Below are 24642 nucleotides of genomic sequence, written 5' to 3' on the forward strand. Positions count from 1 at the left end.
ACTGCTATGTAATTATAACTACTATTACACCTGTTTCTTGCTCTTGATGTGCAGTTCAGACTAAACAAGACTGCTTTTATTTATCTGGCTCCACCTTTTCCTTTATGAGGTCTCATCCCCTTGTCTGCTTTTCATTCCTTATATCGTCTGGATGAATTGACCTTTGGTTCCCAAAATTCCCAAATCAGGGTGTGGTAGGCCGCACTAGGATGTGATTAAATGTAAGATAACAATCAGGAATTGGTTTTTGGGGGCGTGGGGGAAGAAGGACTCCCTTTCTTTAAAAATCCTTTAAAAGGCTTGAAGATAGTATTACTACTAAATAAAAGTTTCTGAATTTTGGTGAAGTGTATAATTGCTCAGTATTAATATGAAAGTGAACTTCAACCTTATAAAATAAACTGGTGTGTATTCTAAATGCAGGTTAAATTGCTGAAGATAGAATGATATTTCTATTGTAGCTCATGGTTTTACATTGCTGAATTCGCAATAGTGTGTCTCCTATGCATTTTATTTCTAGTTATTCTTCTTCCTTGAATATAGGAGGTCTTCGTGATCTATTCTTTGATTTATCTGTATCCACTCCCCCATCTTTGCCATGATTTTCCATCCCCTACTTGAACTCTGTCTATATCCTTGCGAAATTTCAGTTCCCAATCCATTTCAAGAGAATTGAGTCCCAATGAAAAGGTCATTTGAGGATAAAGCTGGGCCTCCCAGCATTTTTTCCTCTCTCTTCCCCCAATTTTCCCCCTTTTGGGGAGGCCAGCAGGGCTTGACTGTTTTCGTATTTCCTTTGATGATAACACAATTTTGGCAATGTGCCAGAGAGCTGCAGGTCTCCTTACAGAGCACTTTGCATGTAGCATGTTAAGGCTGAGACAGCAAGAGCAGCAAGAGGAAGAAAAAACACTGCTTGGAGAAATAGGGGGTGCAAGGAAGGGTTGAGGCTTAGCATATCTTTACTCACTGGGAATAGAGGACATGAAGTTCCAAACAATATCCAATTATTTATGAATGGTTTGGAGAAAACTGAGACCATTTTTCCTTCTTATGTTCATATGTTTTCTCTTGTTTATATATCTGTCTATTATTGCCCCGTTGCTGTGGTGATACTTTTTATATAAAGGTTTCCAATTGTGATGGATTCAAGGGGTCAGTGCTCATCTCCAATTGTCAGCTGAGGGAGCCTGTGTTGTCTGAGATATGCTTCTGTCATCATGTGGCCAGCATGAAAATATGGAATGCAGTAACCTTTTCTGCCGAAGTGGTACCTATTTATCTACTCACATTTGCATTCTGCTAGGTTGCCAGGAGCTGGGACAAGTAGCGGGAACTCACTTCATAATGCGGCACTCAGGTCTCAAACCCGGGCTGTCAACTTTCCAGCTGACTAGCCCAGCATTTTAACTGCTGAACCATCACACTGCCCCTTTCTATATAATCTTCCTTCTACCTATCTTAATATAATCTTATCCAGTAAGTTTGTACTGTATGCTATATGTATAAACAAGTTAGTGTGTCATAAATATACTAAAAACTAATAGTTGTATCCTTGTTTTAATTTTTCTGAAGGAGAGATAGGAAGCTTGCAACCCTCCACAAGTTTCTGAATTTCAGCTTCATTAACCTTTATCACCCTGATTGGGAGGAAGGGGAGGTGTCTGGTAACTTTAGTTGGTATCATTGGGTGGGAGCATATGTTAGGAAGAAATCAATGTAGACATTTTTAAATTGGGAGGTCCAAGAAATCAACTAAGCCAAAATGTTTAAGGAAGTGATAGATTGTATAAATGGTCATCATGTTTCAAGGCTGCATATGGAGAATAAATTTTAGAGCTAAATCTTGCTTTTGAGCAGCTCCAGCAGTTCTTCAGCTCTAGCTCCATGCTAGGAAGAAGATGATCCTATTTAAGTTACAACTCTCCCATCTGTGGGCTGATATATCTTTCTAATAAGGAGATTTATATTTTATGGACGTCTTTATTTAAATGTATGCATTTAATAGTGTTCACTTTGAAGTAGAGTTTTTAAAAAGGCTAGATACAATCCTTTTAACACACTCCAGCAGTTCTCCCCTTCCCTTCCTCCATCTTCTCCTCAGCCTTTTTGACTTAGGTAGTCCATCTCCTGGGGTGTGGTGGGCCTTTGGCAATGCAGCTTTGGAATTCTGGTGCTGCAGTCCTGTCACATGTGGGGATTCAGAGTTTGCTTTTTAAGAGGAATTATACAAGTCCATGGAAGAGATTTTTCAGCTTCTGTCAGCTGGAATAACGTAACTGAACTAGAACAAGTTCAAGGCATTTTGCTTGAGGTCAAAGGCAAATTGATGCCCCTATTGTGCTGTCTTCTATTCTGAAATTGATTGGACAGAGAGTTTGGTTTTCTTTTATCCCTGATAATGAACTAGAGAGAGGCAAGGTCACTTAGGGTTCACAAAACAGGGCTTCCACGAGCCTCATCTTGCCCTGTCCAAGAATGCTGTCTCACATTGCTTAATGGCAGATTCAGTGGTGAACCACATCTCTCTTTTCATATAACTGATGCTGAGTGTGGACAAGAGGAGGTAACTGTTCAGTATGCTGTGTTCATAAAATTCACAAAATGATTTGGTTTGGTTGTTGTGTGAGATGATCTTTGATCTCATCATTTTTTTTTCATATACCACGTGTCACTTGTACATGCTATTTCAAAGAGACTTGTTCCATTGGCTCAGATTGTTGAATTTAAAGTCCTACACCCACTGTCCAATTTTGGCAATGATACATCCCATAAAACACCAAAGCTGATACAGAAACCACGTGGCTACAAACTCTAGACTAAATGTCTGATCGCATTTACCCGCTGTGGACCACTGTTTTTCAATTGCTAGATTCGCACATCAACTGAAATTATATTGTAATTTCCTTGCTTTGGGCTTAGCACGGTGTGTGAATCCAGCTAAAAGTAAACTATAAGTATTGTAAATTATATTAATCAACCAACTATGACTTTTAAAATCCTGACTTAGTATGTCATATGTGAATTCAGCTATGAAGCACCAGAACAGAAGTATATAGCAGAATGCTGGTTAGACAGTGAGCCAAGTTTGATTTATTGATTATGCTGTCTAGTCATTTTCAGCTCCTAGCAACCACACTCATAGATTTTCTCTATGACAACATATCCCTAACCTGTTCTTTTATGTCTCCCAATAGAGCACTCATCACCACTGTAACTAAATCCATCCACCTTGCTGCTGGTCATTCCCTTAGCTTCCACCTTTCCTAGCATTAAAGCCCTTTCTAGAGACATGAGTCTTTCTATAAAGTGTTCAAAGTAGGATAATTTGAGTTTGGTCATTTGTGCCTCGAGTGAGAACTTTGGGTTAATTTGTTTGATGATCCATCGGTTTGTTTTCTTGTCATTCCATGGTACCCTCATCCAAGTTACATGTTTCTAATGTTTTTTAAGAGTACTTTAATGGGATCATTAATTATATATTGCCTTTTAATAAATCAGATCTACCAAGCCTTAAAAACAAACAGAAAATTAGCTTTTCTCAATGTCTGTTCCTTAGTAATAAAATACAAGCATAATAAGAATCTATAATGCTTTTTATTATGCCCTAAGATATTATGGTACAGTTATACTTATATACAATGGCTCTTATATGCTAGAAAGACACTGATATGCTGTTTATACTGTTACCATTTGTAGAAGAAGTTAAAAGTAAAAGGTAATGGTTTTCTTTGAAAACATCTTGAACTTATTTGCAGGGACTTACTAAATAATAGCTCACATTCTTGATAATTATTCTAAACTAGTTCTGAAGAATTGCAGCAAGAGCATAATACATAGAAACAAATGTTGCATCTCAACATTTTCAGTTCTTTAGAAAATCAATAATATTTATTTGGTCAATGACCAGCAAAATGTAAAAGAACAAAACAAACAAATGCCGAGTGAAGCAAATAAATGCAATAATATGTTAATTAATATACTATTTCAATAGGAAGAGAAGAGCTATGGAAGGGAAATTTTCAATTCATACTAGCTGTAGTCAAAAGGGATAAGGAGACGAACTATAAAATATAAGAAGAGCACGAAGTTATTAGCATCTGCATTACTGAGTCAGACGTATGAAGGAACACAACTGTTTACTACTGAGTCTGCCAGATTTGAGCTGCAGAAATCCTGAAGACCACCAGATAGCAAAAAAAGAGTTAGAATTTGCTGAATTTCATTCCTTCTGTTTAGTCGCTATCCAGATTTTTGGAATCAAGCCTGGCAGGCCTAATATTCTTTAATATATTATTAATATAGTTATTCAGATTCATTTATAGTTGGACCTGAATGGCTGGTCCTACTGAGGTGACTGAAACACAGTTTGGATTTGTTAGGTGGGACAAGTTTGCACCTGGGATTTCCAGGGAAGGAGATGAAATCCTCAAGATTGCTCATCCGAACAACCATTTGTTTATTGTATCTTGCCCCCTCCTAACTTGTTAAGTAGTGTGCATTTTGTCCTTGTTATAGGGTCAGTTTCTTTGAGGTAGGAATGGTTCTGCCAGTATCGAAACATAATAGCGCACTTTCTTCTCAAAAAGCTATTGGACTCAAGTGATCTGGACTGTCCTTCAGGCAGTCATTCATGGTTTGGTCATCTTACAAATAGGCTTTTGCAGCACATTCTACAGAAGAATGCCCCTGAGGACCACTTCCAAACTGCAGCTAATCCAAAATGTAGTGACCCAGGTAATTATGGGATGTCTCAGTATGCCCATGTAACATAGCACAGTCTGCTGGTAGTTTTCCAGGTGCAATTAGGATGCTGATTATCATCTTTAAAGCCTTTTGTGGCCTAGGGCATAGCTATTTGAGGGTCCATTAATATTCTGTCAGGTAGACTCTATTTTCTATGTTTTTTATAAAGTCTACATGATATTTTTTACCTGTTCAATTTCACACAGTTGGCATGTTCTGACATATTGGCATACTGGGTCAATGGGACACAGGAAGCATACTTTCTTGGTCACTACCTGCCCTCTGGAACAGCATTTTACCTGAAATTTGTATTCCCCCCCCCACACACACACACCTTATTTTAAAAACTCCTTAAAACCTGGGGTTTTGCCCTAGGCTAATTTAGATGTTAAGATCCTTCAGAGAGCACTTGCATGAGGCTGAGACAGAAGATTGTTCTTTATTATTGCTATCATTTCTTTTTGATTTGATTGATTTGATTTGATTTGATTACATTTATATGCCGCCCTTTTCCCCAAGGGGACTCAGGGCGGCTCACAATTCAAATCAGGGGAAGGGGGTACAGACAAAAAATTAAAAAAAAACGGAACATAGCAATACATAATTTAAAAACACACAGCAGTCATACCATTCGAGACGGGGGGCAACAGCTCTTTAGCCCCAGGCCTGTCGGAACAGCCAGGTTTTAAGGGCTTTGCGAAAGGCCTGGAGGGTGGTGAGGGTTCGAATCTCCACGGGGAGCTCGTTCCAGAGGGTCAGAGCAGCCACAGAGAAGGCTCTCCTCCGGATAGTTGCCAGTTGGCATTGGCCAGCGGATGGAATTCGGAGGAGGCCTAATCTGAGGGATCTAATCGGTCTAGTGGAGGTAATTGGCAGCAGGCGGTCTCTCAAGTACCCAGGTCCAATACCATGAAGGGCTTTATAAGTGACGACTAGCGCCTTGAAGCGTATCCGAAGACCAATAGGCAGCAGTGCAGCTCGCGGAGGATAGGTGTTACGTGGGTGAACCGAGGTGCACCCACGATCGCTCGCGCGGCTGCATTCTGGACAAGCTAAAGTCTCCGAATGCTCTTCAAGGGCTGCTCCATGTAGAGCACGTTGCAGTAGTCCAGTCTAGAGGTCACAAGGGCACGAGTGACTGTTGTGAGGGCCTCCCGGTTGAGGTAGGGACGCAACTGGTGCACCAGGCGAACCTGGGCAAATGCCCCCCTGGTCACAGCCAGAATGGTGTTCGAAAGTCAGCTGTGGATCCAGGAGGACTCCCAAATTGCGAACCCTGTCTGAGGGGCGTACTGTTTGACCCCCCCAGCCTGAGAGATGGAATACTTGGCCAATTAGTAGGAGGGAAACACACCAGCCACTCGGTCTTATCCGGATTGAGTACAAGCTTATTAACCCCCATCCAGGCCCTAACAGCCTCAAATGGTGTTCGAAAGTCAGCTGTGGATCCAGGAGGACTCCCAAATTGCGAACCCTGTCTGAGGGGCGTACTGTTTGACCCCCCAGCCTGAGAGATGGAATACTTGGCCAATTAGTAGGAGGGAAACACACCAGCCACTCGGTCTTATCTGGATTGAGTACAAGCTTGTTAACCCCCATCCAGGCACTAATAGCCTCGAGGCACTGGTACAACACGTCAATTGTTAACCTGTTTTTAGTGTTGTACACCAACTTAGAATCATTTCTGAACTGAATGGTTGTACAAAGGTAATGAATAAATAATAAATATTTAAATAAATAATGTGCAAGTGTTCATTGCATGTGGGCATTACTGAAGGAAATACAATCTGGGCAATATTCCAGGGCACTGTTTGAAATTGCTCCCCCCCCCCCCATCATTGGGGGTGAAGGTGAGCCAATAATTTAAAGCCTTTTGTCCAAATCTTTGCAGAATGAATAACAGAATCACAGTGAAGAAACTGACTGGGGGATGGGGAGGGTGTCCCACATCGACTAAAACATTCAAACATTCAGCTCTTCTCTGATCATTCCACTACTGGTTACATGACTTTGTTTCCAGAATCAGAAGTGCTGGAAAAAGTAATTAATTTCATACACTTTTAGGCTGCTGATACATAATGTGAGAATAAGGGGGGAGATGCTGCTTTAACACCAGTACAGCAACAGATGTCTGGAGATGAGAGGAAGGCACCATCACAAGAAGAAGGGGGTATAATTGCTAGAATAGTTCTTCCTTGGTTAAATGCATGTAGAATTCAGCCAATTTGTCAGTGCTCAAAATATTTCTTTTTTTCTTTCTCATTTTTTAAATAAAATTTGGCATATAAAATATATTCATAATAAGCAGGCATAGACAAAACTGTATTTCATTTGTATATTTTATCCTGCTTTTTGTGCTTTTGAATTGCAAAAATTGAGAGTTTAGGAGGAAAGATTCAGAAATTATAACCATCATGTTATACATGTATATGTCAGTGAATTAGAATGTTTTTAAATTTTTGTTCCAAAGTCAAGAGAATGGGAAGGACTTAAAATAAAACATGAATAAGAAACCTGTTCTTTCTTTTTATCTTTATAGGGTCTCCCCTTCAAGCTTTTGACCCAGAATGCTTGCAATTTGCCAACAGTGAAGGAGACCACAATGGGGCTTGCCTCGTAGCATAATAGCCCCACCTCCCTCAAATCTCAAATCCACCTCTGTCGTGGCGACCGTGGAGTGTTGCCTCTGGGGGCGGAGCCCACCTTGGTCTCTCTTTATTGATCCTGGATGGAATTGCGGTGAATGGAACAGAAGCCCAGCACGGTGGAGTGCCTGTCGGAGCCAGAGGACACCCGGTAAGGTCATGGCAATCTGCAGAGCATTAAAACAGTTAGAGAATGTCAGTGACGTTAAAACTCTATTTAGTTCTGAATTTGTTCTAGAAATGCACATGGTAAAGAGCTCTCTTCTTGTTGATGGGATACAGTAAAAAGTAGCCCTGTGCTAAAAATTAAATTTCTACAGAGATCTTCGAGATCTTTTAAAGTGCCTGAGTATTCTTGATTCTCAGTTATCCCAATTTGACTCATTTCTGCAATTTGTCCTGCAATACCTCAATAACTTTTAGGGGGAGCAATGGGGAATATAAAGTTAGACATCTATGATTTTGGTGTTTTTCCATTTAATGCTACCTCTACTGCTTTCTGCATTCACATCACAAAACATACAATTTAGCATCATATTCAGAATTCAGTGTACTTTTCACTGCTTTTTAAAAGTAGATCCAAAAAGTTGGCCAATTTCTCATTACCAGCTTTTTTTTTTCTTAATGTAAGTCTTTCCTCATGGCTCAGTCAAAATGCTACTCACTCATCCCTGAACCAGCAGAAAACTAAACCAGCAGAAAACTTGCTGACTCCTATTCTGCCTTTCTATCCTCAGTTCTGGTGACATCCTGATTTCAGTGTATAGGCATGTTAAGCAAAGCCTTTGGTTAAACCTTCTGTTTTTCGGCCATCTTCCCTTTTCTGAACATCACCAGCTGGCAGCAAAGGATCGCAGCACTGCTAAACACCAGAGATTTAGTCACTTGTCAAAACCCAATACCTCCCCAAGTTCATTATATGAAGCAATGAAACAGGAGTGATACTTCAAACCTACTCCGTCCCAGACTCCACAAACCAGATATCAGAGATGCTTGTTTTGAGAATTAGTTTAATATATTTTTTCAAAGGGGTACCACACCCACTTGAAAACAAGCCTATGGGCAAATAATAATGAGAAGGGGGAATCTTATAGCAGTAACATCAGCTCTTTTTACACAGAGAAAAAAATTAAGGGACCATTAAGGGACAGAAGGGAAAGAATTGTATATACCAAAGTAACGTATAGGTAGTGGACTGTACTTTTGCTAACATGGATAATTAAGATTAATAGATTGATTGTATGTACCCTGAAATAGTTACTGGTTCCTGACAGCTTAAGGGAAAACATCTGAACAGCTAGTCATGACTTAAGGCTGTCTTGTGAATCGACTGAGGACAGGAGAAAGGCAACATCATGGGGACATGACAGATCATAGATGTTGCCAGAGAATGAGTTGTACTTTGATAAGATGTAAATGAGAAAAGATGGGTTGTTCTTGTTCTTATTTTAATCAGAATTAATTATGAACTGGAAAAGCCAGTAGGCAGCTCCTAATTGTTAGTGTGAGGATAATATTGCATACTACAATGGTTCTCAAAACATGGCTTGTGCTGGTGAGTCATTAGCATGACACTCTCCCCACTTTGCTCAAATGCAATAATATTTTATAAATTGCTGGCTCTGGACTGGCTGTCAGATACCTGGACAATGTCCTTCGCGCTCACAGCAGTAGTTCCTGTAAAAATCCTGGCTTGTTTCAGACAGCTATCCAAAATAAACCATCCAGAATTTTTGAGGCCTTCTTGCCTAGTTTCCTTCCTCTATTTCTAAAGGCAGCTTTATACTCATCTTCTTCATGGGCTTTAGGTTGGGTTTTGCCATTGAGCCTAAGTGTCCTCTTAAGTAGGCAAAGCACTGCATTTCGGTTTCATGCAAAAACACAACACTTTGTGGCAGGAAGCCAGCATACTCCATAGCAAATCTTTCTGAAGTCAATCCCTCGACAAACAACTCCATGCAGACAACTTTATTACTGGTAGATATTTGTATTTTAAGAAGAGATTGGAGAACCATTTGTCTGAAATGTTACAGGGTTTCCTGCTTGAGCAGAGGATTGGACTAGAATGTCCCTTCCATCTCTGTTTTTCTGTTATTCTATTACAATGTTGATGAATGTTTTCAGCACTGAAAGGGGAGCGTGTGCACATGTGTGTCGGAAATCGGAAGAGCAGCTTCCTGGTGCACATGCACACAGAGCCATCACTCCAGGCATGCAAGCTGTCGCCCTTTGCTCTTCCAGGTTCTCGCACGCTGGCCAGCTTGTCTTCACATGCGCGGGAGCGCTGGAAACCAGAAGAGCAGCCTCCTGGTGTGCATGCGTGCACTGGGTGGCTGCTTTTCCAGTGCATGCCTGCGCACCAGGCACGTGGTCTTCGCGCACACATGCGCACCGGAAACCAAAAGACCAACTGGCCAGTGTGCATATACATGCCAGAAACCGGGAGAGTACCTGCCCAGCGCATGCTCTTTGGCCTCTTTTTTATGATTGTTTGCTAATTCATGTGTGATTCACAAAAAAATGTTTATAGAGGTTGGGAGGTTACATAAACTAATTATTGTTGAGAAACGTGGACCACAAAATCCTTCTATTACTAAAATCTAGAAACTTTGAGAAATAGTGTATTGCTTTGAAAATATTATTGCATTGAAAATTTTAGTTTCATCAGCTTCTCTGAATTGATTACTATTGGACAAAGAAACAAATCAATTTTTCACATATGTTCTTTTGTTGTAAATTTTCCTTTGAAGGAGAAACATAACTCAAGCACAGGCCTACTCATAGGACTGCCCTGTGAATGGGTGCTAGTATGTGGCTGAAATTGTTAAAATGCCCATGTGGGTGTGTGAACAAGACTGTGAGTCAAAATGCAGATTTTGTGTGAAGGCTGAAAATAAAAGTAGAGGATCCAAAGTCTTTCAAATAATGTTTAGTGTTGCTAGTGGGAGAGTTCAATTTCATAACTAGTTTTAGATATACAGTGTTAAGCAGCCTTATTTTTCTGCCGTAGTTATTTAGAAATAAAGGCTCATCAATAAATTCCTGTAGATTTCCTTCTTATCCATTTTCTTTGCCTGGGCTGATTCACATGATAACATTAGCTGAATTGAAAGAACCTAAAAAAAAAGGTAAATAAAGTGGTTTAGAGAGCTTGCTGAGTGACCTAAAGAGTTTCTATAGGTTGTTGGTAATTGCATACACCATGCTGCCCGTCTCTGATTTAGTTTATTGGAAAGAGGCCATTCTCAACTCTGTCATCTTTGGATTCTTTTAACCTAAAATAGAACCTGATGACTTCTGGATGTAAAACTTTAATCTGACACAAACATGTTCTCCCTTCTGTTATTTAAAAATATTCAGAGATCAAATGTTATTTATATGTATGATGGGTAATTAAGGGGGAAAGTCAGTAGCTCTTTCTGGTCCCTATTACATCCCCAAATCACCCAAGATCTCTTTGAGAGTTCAGTAATTTACAATTTATTTGTGATTTAATTGGGGTTCTACAGTGCCACACTGCTATTGAAGATTCCAACAAAGATCCTGGATTAGGACAAGGTAATTTTTTCAAAAGACAACTTCCATGCAATATATAAGGTCTTTTCTCCATTCTTATGTGTGCATATTTTCTAGCTAGGCACTTCACAGATTGAAGCTTAATGCATGAGTTTTATCTCCATTGAAAAGTCATGTTTTTAAGATTGTTGGAATAATCTTATCTGTAATTATTGGCTTTTCTGGTAGACTTGAGGGAGAGGTGACTCCTGGGATATTCTCACAGCCTGATTGGTCCAAAGACTGAGGGAAATCTCTTTTAACCTCCTCCTTTCCCTGTGGCTCCCAGTTCCTCTCAGTCTTTTGGTCCAAGCACTGTGTTTGTGGTTCCCAGAGAAAGTGAGTAGATTTTAGCATTCGTTTGGATTTGATCCATTGGCTACTTTAAATTCTAAATTTCTGAGCTGCTATCTTGCAGGGACAGGGTCCCCCATCCCGCAGCAAGCTGAGGGAGGGCTAATTGGCTTCTCGCCCTCTCGTGAGTTTCTGGAGCTTTGTCCGATCCCTGGAACTGCGAGGGTGTCAGACTCTGTTTCTGCAGCTCCGTGGGAAGGCCTGCCAGATAGAGGCACCGGATGGCTTAATTTAACACTGGGAAGCTGCGCCTGGGCGAAACAAGCCGCAGCAAGCTTTCAAGCTGCGGCTAAAGACAAAAATAGCCGCTTCTACAATATGGAGCAGGCCTTTTCTTAGGTGCTTCAATTGCCTAATGTAGACACCCCAGTAGCCACCTTAGTCAATGCCTCATCCGTAGTGTCGGGATGTGGCTGATAAGTTGAAGCCGGGGGACAAGCGGGCAGAGCTTACATTACATAAGAATTTCAACGCCTAGGCTTGGGCCATAAAGTCTACTGCAGCTACCTCTTATTTCAACCGATCAGCGGTCATGTGGCTCTGCCAGTTGCAGGACCGCATTCCTGTTCAGGATGAGTGACTGCACCAGGATATTACAAAGATAAATGCCACCATGCAGTTTTCGGCGGATGCCACCCTCGATGCTGTGAAGTACTCGTCCCAAGCTCTAGCTACCTCGGTGACTTCCAGGCGGTTGTTATGGTTACATAATTGGCAAATGGATAACAAGTCCAAGTGGAGCCTGGCGACTGCCCCCTACTCTAGAACTAATTTCTTTGGCGAATCCTTAGATCCGATTCTCAAAGAGAACAAAGACAAAAAGAAGGTCTTAACTACCAATACCAAGAAGACGGACAACCGTCTGTCCTCATTCCATAGACAGTCATTCAGGGCCCCTGAACAAGATTACCAGCACCAGAGGTACGTCCCTTATAGAACCGATAGGCAGTTCCAGAGGCCCTACTACCAGGACAGGGGTAGATACCAGGATCAGTCCAGGCGGTCCTTTTGTGGAGAGGGCGGCCGCTCCTTCTGCAAAGGGAAATGACTCCAACCCGGGGTTTCCCATTGGCGGCTTTCTGGAACTCTTCACGGATCAGTGGGACCGAGTGACATCAGACGCATGGGTAAAGACCACGTTCAGGAACGGCCTCTGTCTAGAATTCCTCTCCATGCTCCCGACCTTCTTCAAAATCTTTCCACCATCCCGGGACCCGGAATGCCATCATCTGATGTCCCTAGCCATACAACATCTGCTGGACATCTGGGCAGTAGAGCCAGTTCCCTGGATTGGACGTGGGTTGGGTCACTACTCCAACCTATTCGTCATTCTGAAGAGCTTGGAGGGCTGGAGGGCGATACTAGACCTCAAGCACCTCAATTGTTATCTAATATACAGGCACTTCAAAATGTCATCCGTCAGGTCCATTCTGCAGGGCATCAGGTGGGGGGATTACCTAGCATCAGTGGACCTGACAGAAGCCTACCTCCACATCCCCATCCTCCCTGCCCATCGCAGGTTCCTGCGTTTTTCTCACATTGGGCTCCATTTCTAATACAGGGCCCTCCCCTTTAGGTTAGCTTCAGCCCTGCGCATGTTCACGAAGGTCCTGGTGGCATTGCTCTGTTCCGGTGAGACTATAATGCTATCTCGACAACATGCTCGTGCAAGCCCATTCTCAGGCCTGGGCTGTCCACGACCTCAAAGTCACTATTTGGACACTACAAGTCCTGGGGTTTTCTGTTAACTTCCCCAAAAGCCATCTCTCGCCCTCTATGAAGATCTTACACCTGGGGGCAGTGATAGACTCCATGGAGGACACGGTTCGACTATCCTCAGAGTGGCTCATCAGTCTTCAGGCCCTGGCAAGGTAGATGCGCACAAGGCGGTCAGTTTCCATCCTGACCTTGGCCCGCCTATTGGGCAAGATGGTGTCGTATATAGGGATTGTTCCCTGGGCACAGCTTCATTCCTGGACCCTGCAGTGGGCCCTCATCCTGTTCCAGCAGAGACACATGAGCAACTCTCCACGAAGCATCTCTCTACCAGTGGACATGCGCCTATCCCTGCGGTGGTGGCTGTCCCTGGCTCTTCAGCACGGATCGGAGTTCTGGGAGCTGGATCGAGTGACCATCACTACAGACGCGAGCCTGTTCGGTTGAGTGGCACTCATGGACTCCAAGATGGAGCAGGGCCGTTGGACCCGGTCGGACCTTCACCACAATATAAACTGGCTGGAACTGAAGGCCACCCGGCTGGCCCGCCAACTGTTCAAGAGTTCGATAGAGGGCCGCCACGTCTTTCTGTTGACAGACAATACACCATCAAGGGGGGGGGGGACTCATTCCAGAGCCCTTTGGCTGGAGGCATTGAAACTAGGCTCCTGGGCAGAGAGACATCTTGTGTCAGTTGTGTCGGAGCACATCTTGGGCTCGGCCAGCCACCAGGCCGATTGGTTGAGTCGTGCAACTGTGGACCATGGGGAGTGGCAAATTCTACCCGAACTATTCCAGAAGATTTGCCAGAGGTTCGGCAACCCGTTGGTGGACTCTGACAAACACCCAGTTCCCGAGATTCTTCTTTCAATTTCCAAACCGGGCCACAGAAGGAACAGATGGTCTCCGGAACAGATGGCCTCCGGGCCTATTGTACGTATTTCCCCCACTCCCTCTGATACCGGGGACACTGAGGAAGATAGTAGTAGAGAGGGTGGACATCATTCTGATAGCGCCTTACTGACATCGTCCAGCTCTCCGTCTCTCTCCCATGGAGAATTCCTCGGGAGGACCTCTTCCTGCACCAGTGGTCTTGATCCACCCGGAGCCCCAGTGGCTCCACCTGACCATCTGGCATTTGAACGGAGCCTCATGAGGAGTGCCAACTTGTCCTTCTGAGTTATAACGATCATCGAGGCGTCTAGACGCCATTCCACCACATGGATATATAATTCCACACGGGCAGCGTTTGTTAAGTGGTGCAGCTCACTCAGGATTTGTCCAACCAACGCTTCGGTCGCTCAAATTCTGGACTTCCTCCAGAAAAGTCTGGATGGGGGTCTCTCTCACAACACCTTACAGCATCAGGTGGCTGCCCTGGCCTCAGTTCTATCCCTCAAGATAGCATTCCTTGTAGCCATGACTTCTGCCAGGTGCATTTCCGAGTTGGGGGCTCTGTCATCTAAGGACGACTTCTGTCAGTTTCACCAGGATAGAGTGGTCCTACGGTTGGACCCTACCTTTCTCCCTAAGGTCAATTCGCCCTTCCACCGGGCGCAGGAGATCATCCTCCCCAATTTCTGTCCAGCTCCCTCCCATGAGAGAGAGCACCTTTGGGACTGGCTGGACATTCGTCGCGCCTTGCGCATTTATGACGCACATCTTCTTTCCGTAGTTCTGAGGCCCTCTTTATTTCATTCCAGCCTGGCTCCTTGGGGGCCAGAGTTACCTCTACCACCATTGGCAGATGGTTACGACAGGCCATCTCTTTGGCATACGAGTCCTCGAACCGCCCTCCCCTTTGGGGATCATGGCCCACTCCACACAGTGCCACTACTACAGCAGCGTGGGCCACAAGGGCTCCTTTTGAAAACATTTGTCGGGCGGCCACTTGGTCATCCCTGACACCGTTTATCCGCCATTACTGGCTGGATGCCTTTGCATCAGCCAAGGCGTCCTTTGGGCGTAGGGTTCTGCAACAGGTAGCGACCACCCCGCCCCGCCCCCCCGGAGCCTAGTTTCCCTCCCAGGGACTGAGCTTGGGTACTTCCCAGGAGTCGCCCCTCCCTCGAGTCTACTGGAAAAAGAATGTTGGTCCTTACCTGAACATTTCTTTTCGGTAGACGAGAGGGAGGGGCGACATCCCACCCCAGGTAGACGTAGGTGATAGTCAGTCAGGGTGAGGGGTGGTTTTTCCCTTGCTGTTTTGTTGGCAGCATGTTTTTTGGTCATGCAACTTCGAGGAACTGGGAGCCACAGGGAAAGGAGGAGGTTAAAAGAGATTTCCCTCAGCCTTTGGACCAATCAGGCTGTGAGAATATCTCATGAGTCGCCCCTCCCTCTCATCTAACGAAAAGAAACGTTCAGGTAAGGACCAATGTTCTTTCTATTACTATTTTGTGGATTTTCATTTCTTACTGCAATCACGGAGTGGTGATTTATTATTAAAAATTATCCTAGCACACAGTTCATATGTAGAATTTCTCTATCCTGATTTTATAAAGAACAAGTTTATGATTTTGCATACATTAGAAGCCAAATCTCCAACAATAGGTGAAAATCACATTTTTTGTGAATGTGGCTTATAAATTTAGCAATTAAGGATTAACTACAGGCGATCATATACAAATTGTAATCAGTGCTGCAAAAACTTCATATCAGTAGTGAGATTCAAATAATTTAACAACTGGTTCGCTGCCCGAATGACTAGCTGGGTGGTCATGTGACTGTGGGCTTGGCCAACTCAACTGAGGTCGATGGGCGCTTTGCCGTAGCTGTTACAATGTAATAAGGGTTTAACCAGATAGGCAGTTTCTGTAAGTGGGGCAATAAAGATTAGGCTAGAAACAACACCAGAATGTTTCCTTCCTGCCTTCCTTACAGGATTAGTCCTGTAAAGTGTAAAAAAACAAAATAAGATTTCTTCCAACAACTGGTTCTCCGAACTGCTTAGAAAGTTAACAACCGGTTCTCCCAAATAGGTGCGGACTGGCTGAATCCCACTACAGCTCCCTATCAAAATTCAGGGAACAGGGTTTATGTGAAATACATTGGATTAGTAATCAATTGTTACTACTAACCAGTTGATACCTTAATTCTAGCTTTCTGAAGTGGTAGCAAAACCAATCTGGTAAACTGAAGTGATAAAATTCTCCTTTCCTATGTAAAAATTAATGTCTGGGGAGGTAGATAATATTATGCATGTGGGGAAAAAAGCATGTAAGTTTACAGGCATGTGCAATGTGCACAGAGGTTGCAGTCATGTCATGAACTGGTCGAGAAGTTCATTTTCAGCCAAGTTCGTGAGGTAATTTCCAAATGCTATAACTAGAGGCTGTGAATTCACACTGCAGTATTCTCGGTCTTTGTTTGTTTGTTTCCAGAAAGGAAACTGAATAGCAAATCTGGCATTAGGTTAGGAATGTGAAGTCTTAAGAAACTTCAGCAGGTTTTGTTTGTTGTCATATATTTCTCTCTATTTTATTTTAGTTTTAGAATAACAACAAAAGGTGAGCTTTTGACAAAAAGAATATGGGAATGACAAAAGAGGTTCAGCATGAAAAACAATTAGGAAAAACATTTGACAGGTTCAAAAGAGAGAAGGGGGCTGGCCAAGTACATTCTAGTAGTCAAATGATATGTATTAACTTGTCCCAGTCACGTACACTTCATCTCCATTTCATTTTCCCTAAATCACATTTGTTTCTCAACCTTGGAAGTAAATTGTGCTGTGACTTAGTTGGATAGTGTGCTTGAGTGTGCTTTAAAACTCAAATCAGTTTTAAATCAATAAATCTAGTTAGTTACCTGTACTAAGATTAATTTTAACCTTCTTTATTTTTCCTTTAATAATTTCATTGTGATGAGGCGAACCCAATTATTTAATTTCTTTAGGGTTAATGCAGCCCATATAATACAGTAGAAATGTTAAATGGATAAAATGCCTATTATAATTAGACTGCTGCATTCTGGATTGCTTTTAGCTTCCAAGTGGTTTGTAAGAGCAGCTCCATGTATAGCAGATTGCAAGAGTTGAAACACGGGGTACAATAGCAATAGCAGTTAGACTTATATACCGCTTCATAGGGCTTTCAGCCCTCTCTAAGCGGTTTACAGAGTCAGCATATTGCCCCCAACAACAATCCGGGTCCTCATTTTACCCACCTCGGAAGGATGGAAGGCTGAGTCAACCTTTGAGCCGGTGAGATTTGAACAGCCGAACTGCAGAACTGCAGTCAGCTGAAGTAGCCTGCAGTGCTGCATTTAACCACTGCGCCACTTCGGCTCTTACAAGAGAATGTGTGACCCATCAACTATTTCAGAAGAGCCGCAATGGGCACCATGATGAAATTGTACAAAAGCCTGCACTTGCTTTTTAGGTAGGGTACATCAGCTTCTACAATAGATCAACCACCACCACCACCCCGATCTTGTTGGGGTTAAAATTTAGCCTATTTCTCCCTATCTAAATACTAATGGCTTTCAGGCCTAGAGGTAGATGACTGTGTTATTTGGGATGGAGATACACAGCTGGTTATTATTGTTAACAACCAGATTGGTGACCTTCCTTACAGCTTCATGTAGATATTAAATTGTATGAGAAAGGGGGTGGAAGGTCAAGCTCTACAACACTCAACAAGTGTCTCTTCTCCCCCAAAATCAATTGTAACCATTCGTGGAGGGAGGATAAGAATAGCAATAGCAATAGCAGTTAGACTTATATACCGCTTCATAGGGCTTTCAGCCCTCTCTAAGCGGTTTACAGAGTCAGCATATCGCCCCCAACAACAATCCGGGTCCTCATTTTACCCACCTCGGAAGGATGGAAGGCTGAGTCAACCTTTGAGCCGGTGAGATTTGAACAGCAGAACTGCAGAACTGCAGTCAGCTGAAGTAGCCTGCAGTGCTGCACTCTAACCACTGCGCCACCTCGGCTCAAGGTCTCCCAAGGAGACCTTGGGAGGTCTCCCCAAGGTCTCCCAAGGAGACACTATGATTAACATTATCAAGGACGGTTGAGAGCTCCAGCAAGCCCAGCAAAATCTCACTCCATCATAGGTCATTTACAAGTGCAGCCAATCCTATCCTGATTCCAGTCAGAAAGTTGATTGAAAAGGGTCCAAATAATCTGCTTTATCTAGAACTCTCTGCAACTAGGCCTCGACCATCTTACTAATATTCCCTAAAAGGGAATGGAAGAATTGAGAGTTGTCCATAATAGCCAGTTTTAAGGGATTCCTGCTTCAAAATAAATAATGTAAACCCCTCCTCCATGAAAATGAATGCAAAAACATAGAAACAATTGCTATTTTAAAATTTTATTGTGAATTTATTTAATTTCTATACCTGTAAGCACATCCAGCCATATGTATAATAAAAATGCATTATAAATAGCATCAATTTAAAAATTAATTACCAATAAGACCAACAGTGCAAAAATAGAAGTCATGAAATTGCTACTGAAAATAAATGTATTCATAGCTTTCCGGTGAATCTATAGATAAGGGATCTAAAGCTTGCTCTGCGGATGTGAGGTCATTATCAAAAATATATTTTCTCTTGAACAGTACCTGTTATTATGATGACTTCCATTTATTCCACATAGGAATAAATGTAACTTCAGAATGCAAGCACTTTAGATGAAAGTAGTCAATCTTTAATTATTTGGACACAAATAATTTAAAGTGGTAAAAATTAAAAGATGAAATGAACTTGAAAATGTATTCATCACTGCTATAAATATAAACCTTATTGATTCCACCTAAGCCAGTCACCAACATCCAAGAGGCTATTTTAGGAGTATTCAGAAATAATTGGGACTATTTGGGAGTACAAATGTAGCATTTGTCTGTGACTCTTTAAAGTAGTTTTATCTTTTCTATGGATCATATAGTTACCTTCCACTACTGCAGAATGATACAATTCCTGTAAAACAAAATTTCAGATTGATGCAAACATGATAGATGCAAACACTTGACCAAATTATTTATGAAGCCTTGTTTAGCTTTTTTTTTTTCATTTTGTACTGACCTAATTTCCTGAACTAGCTACCTAATAAAACCAATAACCTAGCTTGGATTTTACTATGAATAACTGGAACATGTTCAGTTCTGTGACAATATAGTCACATCTGACATAGCAGCATAATTTTATAAAAAATGTTTCTGGCTACCAACCCCAGATTTCTGAGCAGATTTCCAATTATCACTGAGGCTTAAAGGAAATCCAGACCATAGATAGCAGTCCATCAAGGATATTATCTTCATTGGTCTGATGGTCCTGCTACTATATCCATGTTTCTTCTAAACTAGTTTTTGAGAACAATCAGAGCCAATTTTGCTGGTCATCCACATGTTGATTGCATATCAATGCAATGTTCAGAATACTTTCCTCTAGCAAGTTTCTTCTAGATCAGGAGTGTCAAACTCGCAGCCTGCAGGCTAGATGCCTCATGCGCTGGCCACCCCCACCCCCATTTTAGCGAAGGGGGAAAAGTTGCAATACATCACATGACGACATGTTAATGCGGGTTTTACACCTTGTTCTAGATGTTGAAAAACAGAGTTGAGTAAATGACACCCCAGTCAAATATTTATTTCCTACAGGCCAGCTCTTCCACAGCTGATGTTCTTGAAATATATTGGACTACAGGGTCAATATCCATTCTGACTGGCAAATTATAACAGCCAACAACTGGGGGGGGGGGGGCAGAGAGACATTACCTTGAGAAACCTGATGTAAATAGGAAATCTGATATGATGCAAATTCCTGTATTATATTTGAATCTACTGCATTATAGTAACTATCATAGATGCAGATCCAGTTTATTGCATCATTCACGTTCACCAGTATTCTTTGACTCAAACCATGCTGTTTATGCTTGTGTGGCTATGTGTATGAGTGAGAAAGGGAGAGAATTGTGTGGTTCTTGGTCCCATTTATTTGCTAAACAGAACAACTGTGATTTTGTCTACTTCCACTCCTAAGAAGGGCTTGTCTCCATGTGTGCCAGGCTGCAAGCTGGGTCTGTTTATCCCTCTGTCTGTGGCATCTGGAAGTGCCAAGTAGAGGTGGGGATAGTTAGGATAATGAACCCATTCTCTGACACTGGCAGGGACTGGACCCTCTTGAGCCCCACAACGCAGCAGGTGTCTTTTGCTGCTGAGACTGTCTGTCTGTCAGGCAGTTGTATTGCTGCCTCTGTTTGCCCAGACTTTGCTGGCATGAAGTATTGGCAGCCAGGATAGTTAAGCAAGGATGGGGAACCAAACTGTTTTGGAATTCTCTCATCTCTCAAATCCTAAAGTTTACAACACAGTTTTTGCTTTCTCCTTTTTGCCATTTTCTCATGGTGATCACTTCACAAAAAAGGCAATTTCTGTTTTTATAAATGACTGAGGAAATTCTGATTCTGCTCAAGGTCCTTCAATGTAATACTGTCAAATCTCTTAAGAATTAAGTTTTTTTGCTCTTGTTTGCAATAATTGGAAGGACAGGGAATTGGAAGGACAGGGAATTGGAAGGGCAGAGAAGGTACTTAGGAAATAACTTAAATTAGGGTGTTAGTTAAAGTTAGGGAGTAACTTAATTTAATCCATGTGTACCTTCTGTCCTTCAGAATGTATCCCCCCCCCCTCCCAAAACACACACATCAGACTTCTAATTGAGCAAATGCAGTCTCCAGGTCTATCATTTCTGTTCTTGATAAGAGTGTAGCTGGTAGTTCAGCCTCAAGACTGCTGCCGGTCTTAGTTTTCAGTATTCGTTCTTTGCCCAGTTGGAAGTTGGTGCTGGGTCTGCCAAGACTCTGTCTGGAGGATAAATCTGAGCTAAATGGAGAAATCAAGGTAAGAATGGAAAAAGAAAACTGAAAAGAACCTGGTGGGAACATAGAATGTGAGTAAATTGCTATAGGCTATAAAGGTAGAAGAAAGTGAATTGGGGTTAGAATTGTACAAAAAAAATTATATTAAAATGAAATTCTTTATAGACTTTTGAGTTTTTTCACTATTAGTTGGGGGCTAGCAAGAAACTCAGATAACCCCAGAAGAAAGGATTGTTCAGACCATGGTGTGATATGTTTGTCAGATTTATATTCTATCTTTCCACCCAATGGAGCTGCAGGCAACTTTTAACAATATAAATTTAATATAATGTATAAAATACAACAATAAAGTTTTAAAAACCATGTAAAAGCAATTTGGTTTTTTAAAAAAAACTCTCAATTGCCTGATATTTAGAGATCACCGTATGGAGCAACGTTCTTTCCAAATTAAAATTAAAATACCTGTATTGACTGGTGTAGATCTGTAAGGATAAAGCTAACCAAGTCTCTCCAAGAAGACCATGTGATTCATGTGTTGATGGTAGAACTGTATATCCAGAGCAGGCTTCTAATGCAGATGGATGGATGGATGGATGGATGTGTATATGTATATGTATGTGTGTGTGTATATGTTTGTATATGTGTGTGTGTATATATATATATTAGAAAGCTCATACCCCAAAGAAAGTACATGAAACTATATGTGACAACATGTACTTTTTTATTTTCTAACTATGACACAGGGGTCTGTATGGGAAGCATTGTTAGAAAGAAGGATTATGCTTAAGCCAGCCTTCGCTTTGCAGCCTGCTTACTTTCCTTTTTTTTTAATTTAAAAGAATTTTAATAAATGAAATTAGGTCACAATCAAAACTCATTGTGTCAGTAACTGAGTTTCTTCTCTTGTTCCCAAACGATGGAAGCAAAAATGGGAACATCACTTCAAATTTTCCCATGAGTTCCCTGCTATAGAGTGTGTGTGTGTGTGTGTGTGTGTGTGTGTGTGTGTATCATAGTTACTATCAACTTTTAAGTGTACTATAACAATGTAGGGAAAACACCACATGGATTCCAAGTATTTTATTTATGTATGTATGATTAAAATTAGCACCATTGTTTATGTTTCTGTGCATTTAAATTCTCCTATATATCATTGCATTGTTGATAGTTTTTTAAAAAGAGATTTACCTGGAAAGACAGGTGTAAAAGGCAACCAAAGTCTTCATTTATCTATTTTTTAAACTTTGTTTCCATCCTGGATGGGAAATGTGAATCAACCGATGGTAATAGTCTGTAATTCTTTTGGTGGTTTTTTTTTTGTTGTTGTTGTTGGTGGTGGCAAACCTGATTTATATTATATTATGCCTTAGAAAAGTATTTTTTTCCACCCTTCATGTTCGATTTTCAGAGTCAGCAGTCATATTCCTTTCCCTTCTCATATTTTCAATACTATAATAACACTGTGAGAAAGGGTTGGGTGAGAAAAAGTGACTGGCCCAAAGTCATCCAGATCACTTTAACATCTAAGAGAACTAGAACAGTTTCCTGATTTCTGACTTGGTGCCTTAACCATTAGAAGTGGTTAACCAGGGGTGGGTAATTAATTAATGTTCCCAAGGGCCACATGAGGAATGGGAACTGTTGTGGCGGGCTGAACCAATAGCTGCTGGCTGCATTCCACTCGCTTGTCCACAAAGCTTCACTTCAAGAAGGCGGTGGTTGGTGGCTGAGCCAAGGTCCCTTTACACAATGGCTGCCATCACCATCATCTCCTCAGACTGCACCAGCCAAGGGGAAAGTGGCACAGAGCAGTACTTTCTCTTCTTGCCCTTCTGCAAGTGGTTTTCTAAGTTCCAGTTCACCTCAATGCATGGGTGGGTCGGACAGGGACAGCCAAAGGGCCAGATATGGCCCAGAAGCCATACAATACTTAGCTCTGCATTAGACCAAACTGGCTCTCCAGTTTGGTTTGTTATTCCCTCCTTCCTGTGTCTGACCCAAGGGCATCCACCTGCAGAACTAGAATTCATGGTTTCTCAGTTTCTTTGTACACATACATTTAAGTAGAGAATGTATTCTGTTGTGTACAAATGGGTTGATGCTGAAGGACACCATCTAATTTTTAAATTATATTTCAGGCTCTGTGCTTTAGTATTTGAAACCAATGTTCATTTATGAGCTTTCCAGCAGCATGAAGAGAGACCTCATCTTGTGAGTGGTAACCTATAAAATTCCTCCAGGCACTTCCCCTCCCACCTCCAGATATATCTGTCTGTATGTGGTTAGTTTCTGGTGATGAACACACCTGGCCACTAGATGGCATCCCTGTTCCATAAGTCATTCTTGGGGGGCGGGGGGGGGGAGGATCTAATTAGGCAACATCATGCCAGAAGAAATTGAGATCTGCAGATAAAGGTCATGTGGAATAGATTTGAATAGCAATCATGCAACCTTTGCACTGTGTAACTAGTGACAGCGATCTGAAAAAGGGCAATACCAATGTTTTCCCCAATGGTAAAGTTGGCATGCCAGACACGTATAAACACAAAGCATTAGTATTGTATCAGACTCTAAAAGAACATGCATTCACAATCTTAATGGCCAACAGAAGTGCAAATGAACACACTCACAGAGCACTCTGGGCTCTATTTAATAACAACACAAGGAATCGAGCAATGGTTGACTTCAAAGTTGGGTTGATACCTGCCAATGCCTCATCCTCTAGTCTGTGGAAATCTTGCCCCACTCTCTGGGGCAGCCCACTTTGCCCAAATTCATCACAATGAAATATATGTTAATATTTCTTTTGATCATACAGGTAATTCCCTCTTTGTGTAAGGAGCTCAAGGTGACATATCTGAAGTTAGCCGGTCTCGTTCTCACAACCAACTCTGGCCTTTACAATTAGAGGAATGAGGTAACTCAATTCAAGGAACAGATAATTGGCAATTCCAAATGTAAATGACTTATTTCAGGGTATTTATTGGGAAGAAATGGAATCAGAGCCTTCTGTATGAATGTCTTTCAGCTTACCTTGTCCACATGAGCAGGTTACCCTAACCTCCAACTCATCTAATCAGACATCATTCAGAAATACCCAACTTCAATACCCATCACTCCTGGAAAGTTTTGAAGGTTGGGCTTGGCTAAAAGACAGGTGAGACATTTGCCTAAGACCACCATGATTAATTCACCCAGGAATGTAATATTAGGATAAAGTATTTCCTGTTTCAGAGAAGCTCTTTTCTCATTCTCGAGAGTATGAAGGACAGAAATTAACTGTATGATATAGCTGAAGAGCTTGGAGGCAATCATTTTTTCTTCCTACAGCTCATTTATAAATACCCTGAGATATGTATACCGTGTCTCCCCCAAAATAAGATAGGATCTTATTTTCTTTTGATCCCCGAAATAAGCACTTGGCCTTATTTTTGGGGAGGTCTTACTATTTTTGAGGTGCAGGAGGTGAGCATGGACACCTCATGGCTGCTGCAGTGTTTCAATATTTTTGGGGAGGGCTAATTTTTTTGGGGACGGCTTATTTTAGAGCATGTGCTCAAAAGCCCGATTGAACTTATCCAGGGAGGTCTTATTTTCGGGGAAGCAGGGTAATATATGGATCTTAGACTTTTCTATGTACCTATATGGATTAGTCTCTATGTCCATGATGTATATGAGCTAGAGGACAGAAAATAATTCAAAATAATCTCTCTCTCTCCTCCCTCCCTCCCTCCCTCCCTCCCTCCCTCTCTCTCTCTCCCTCCCTCCCTCTCTCCCTCTCCCTCCACCTCCCTCCCCCCC

At 41.9% G+C, this 24642-nt stretch overlaps 1 protein-coding gene across 5 annotated transcripts in view; it reads left to right on the plus strand.

Moving 5' to 3' along the window:
• The window catches only part of THRA (thyroid hormone receptor alpha), a 169831-nt gene that overhangs the window by 90354 nt on the left and 54835 nt on the right, over nt 1-24642 (plus strand). For 3 of the 5 annotated variants that reach the window (XM_032236929.1, XM_032236928.1, XM_032236930.1), the window contains exons 3-5: nt 7286-7542; nt 23660-23758; nt 23870-23998. In XM_032236929.1, coding sequence (XP_032092820.1) covers nt 23754-23758; nt 23870-23998 — 134 coding nt within the window. In that variant the 5' untranslated portion in view covers nt 7286-7542; nt 23660-23753. The remainder of the gene's footprint in view (nt 1-7285; nt 7543-23659; nt 23759-23869; nt 23999-24642) is intronic. The other 2 variants (XM_032236932.1, XM_032236931.1) reach the window with 2 other exon arrangements.

Source organism: Thamnophis elegans, chromosome Z (genome assembly GCF_009769535.1).
Source record: "Thamnophis elegans isolate rThaEle1 chromosome Z, rThaEle1.pri, whole genome shotgun sequence".
Taxonomy (NCBI): Eukaryota; Metazoa; Chordata; class Lepidosauria; order Squamata; family Colubridae; genus Thamnophis; species Thamnophis elegans.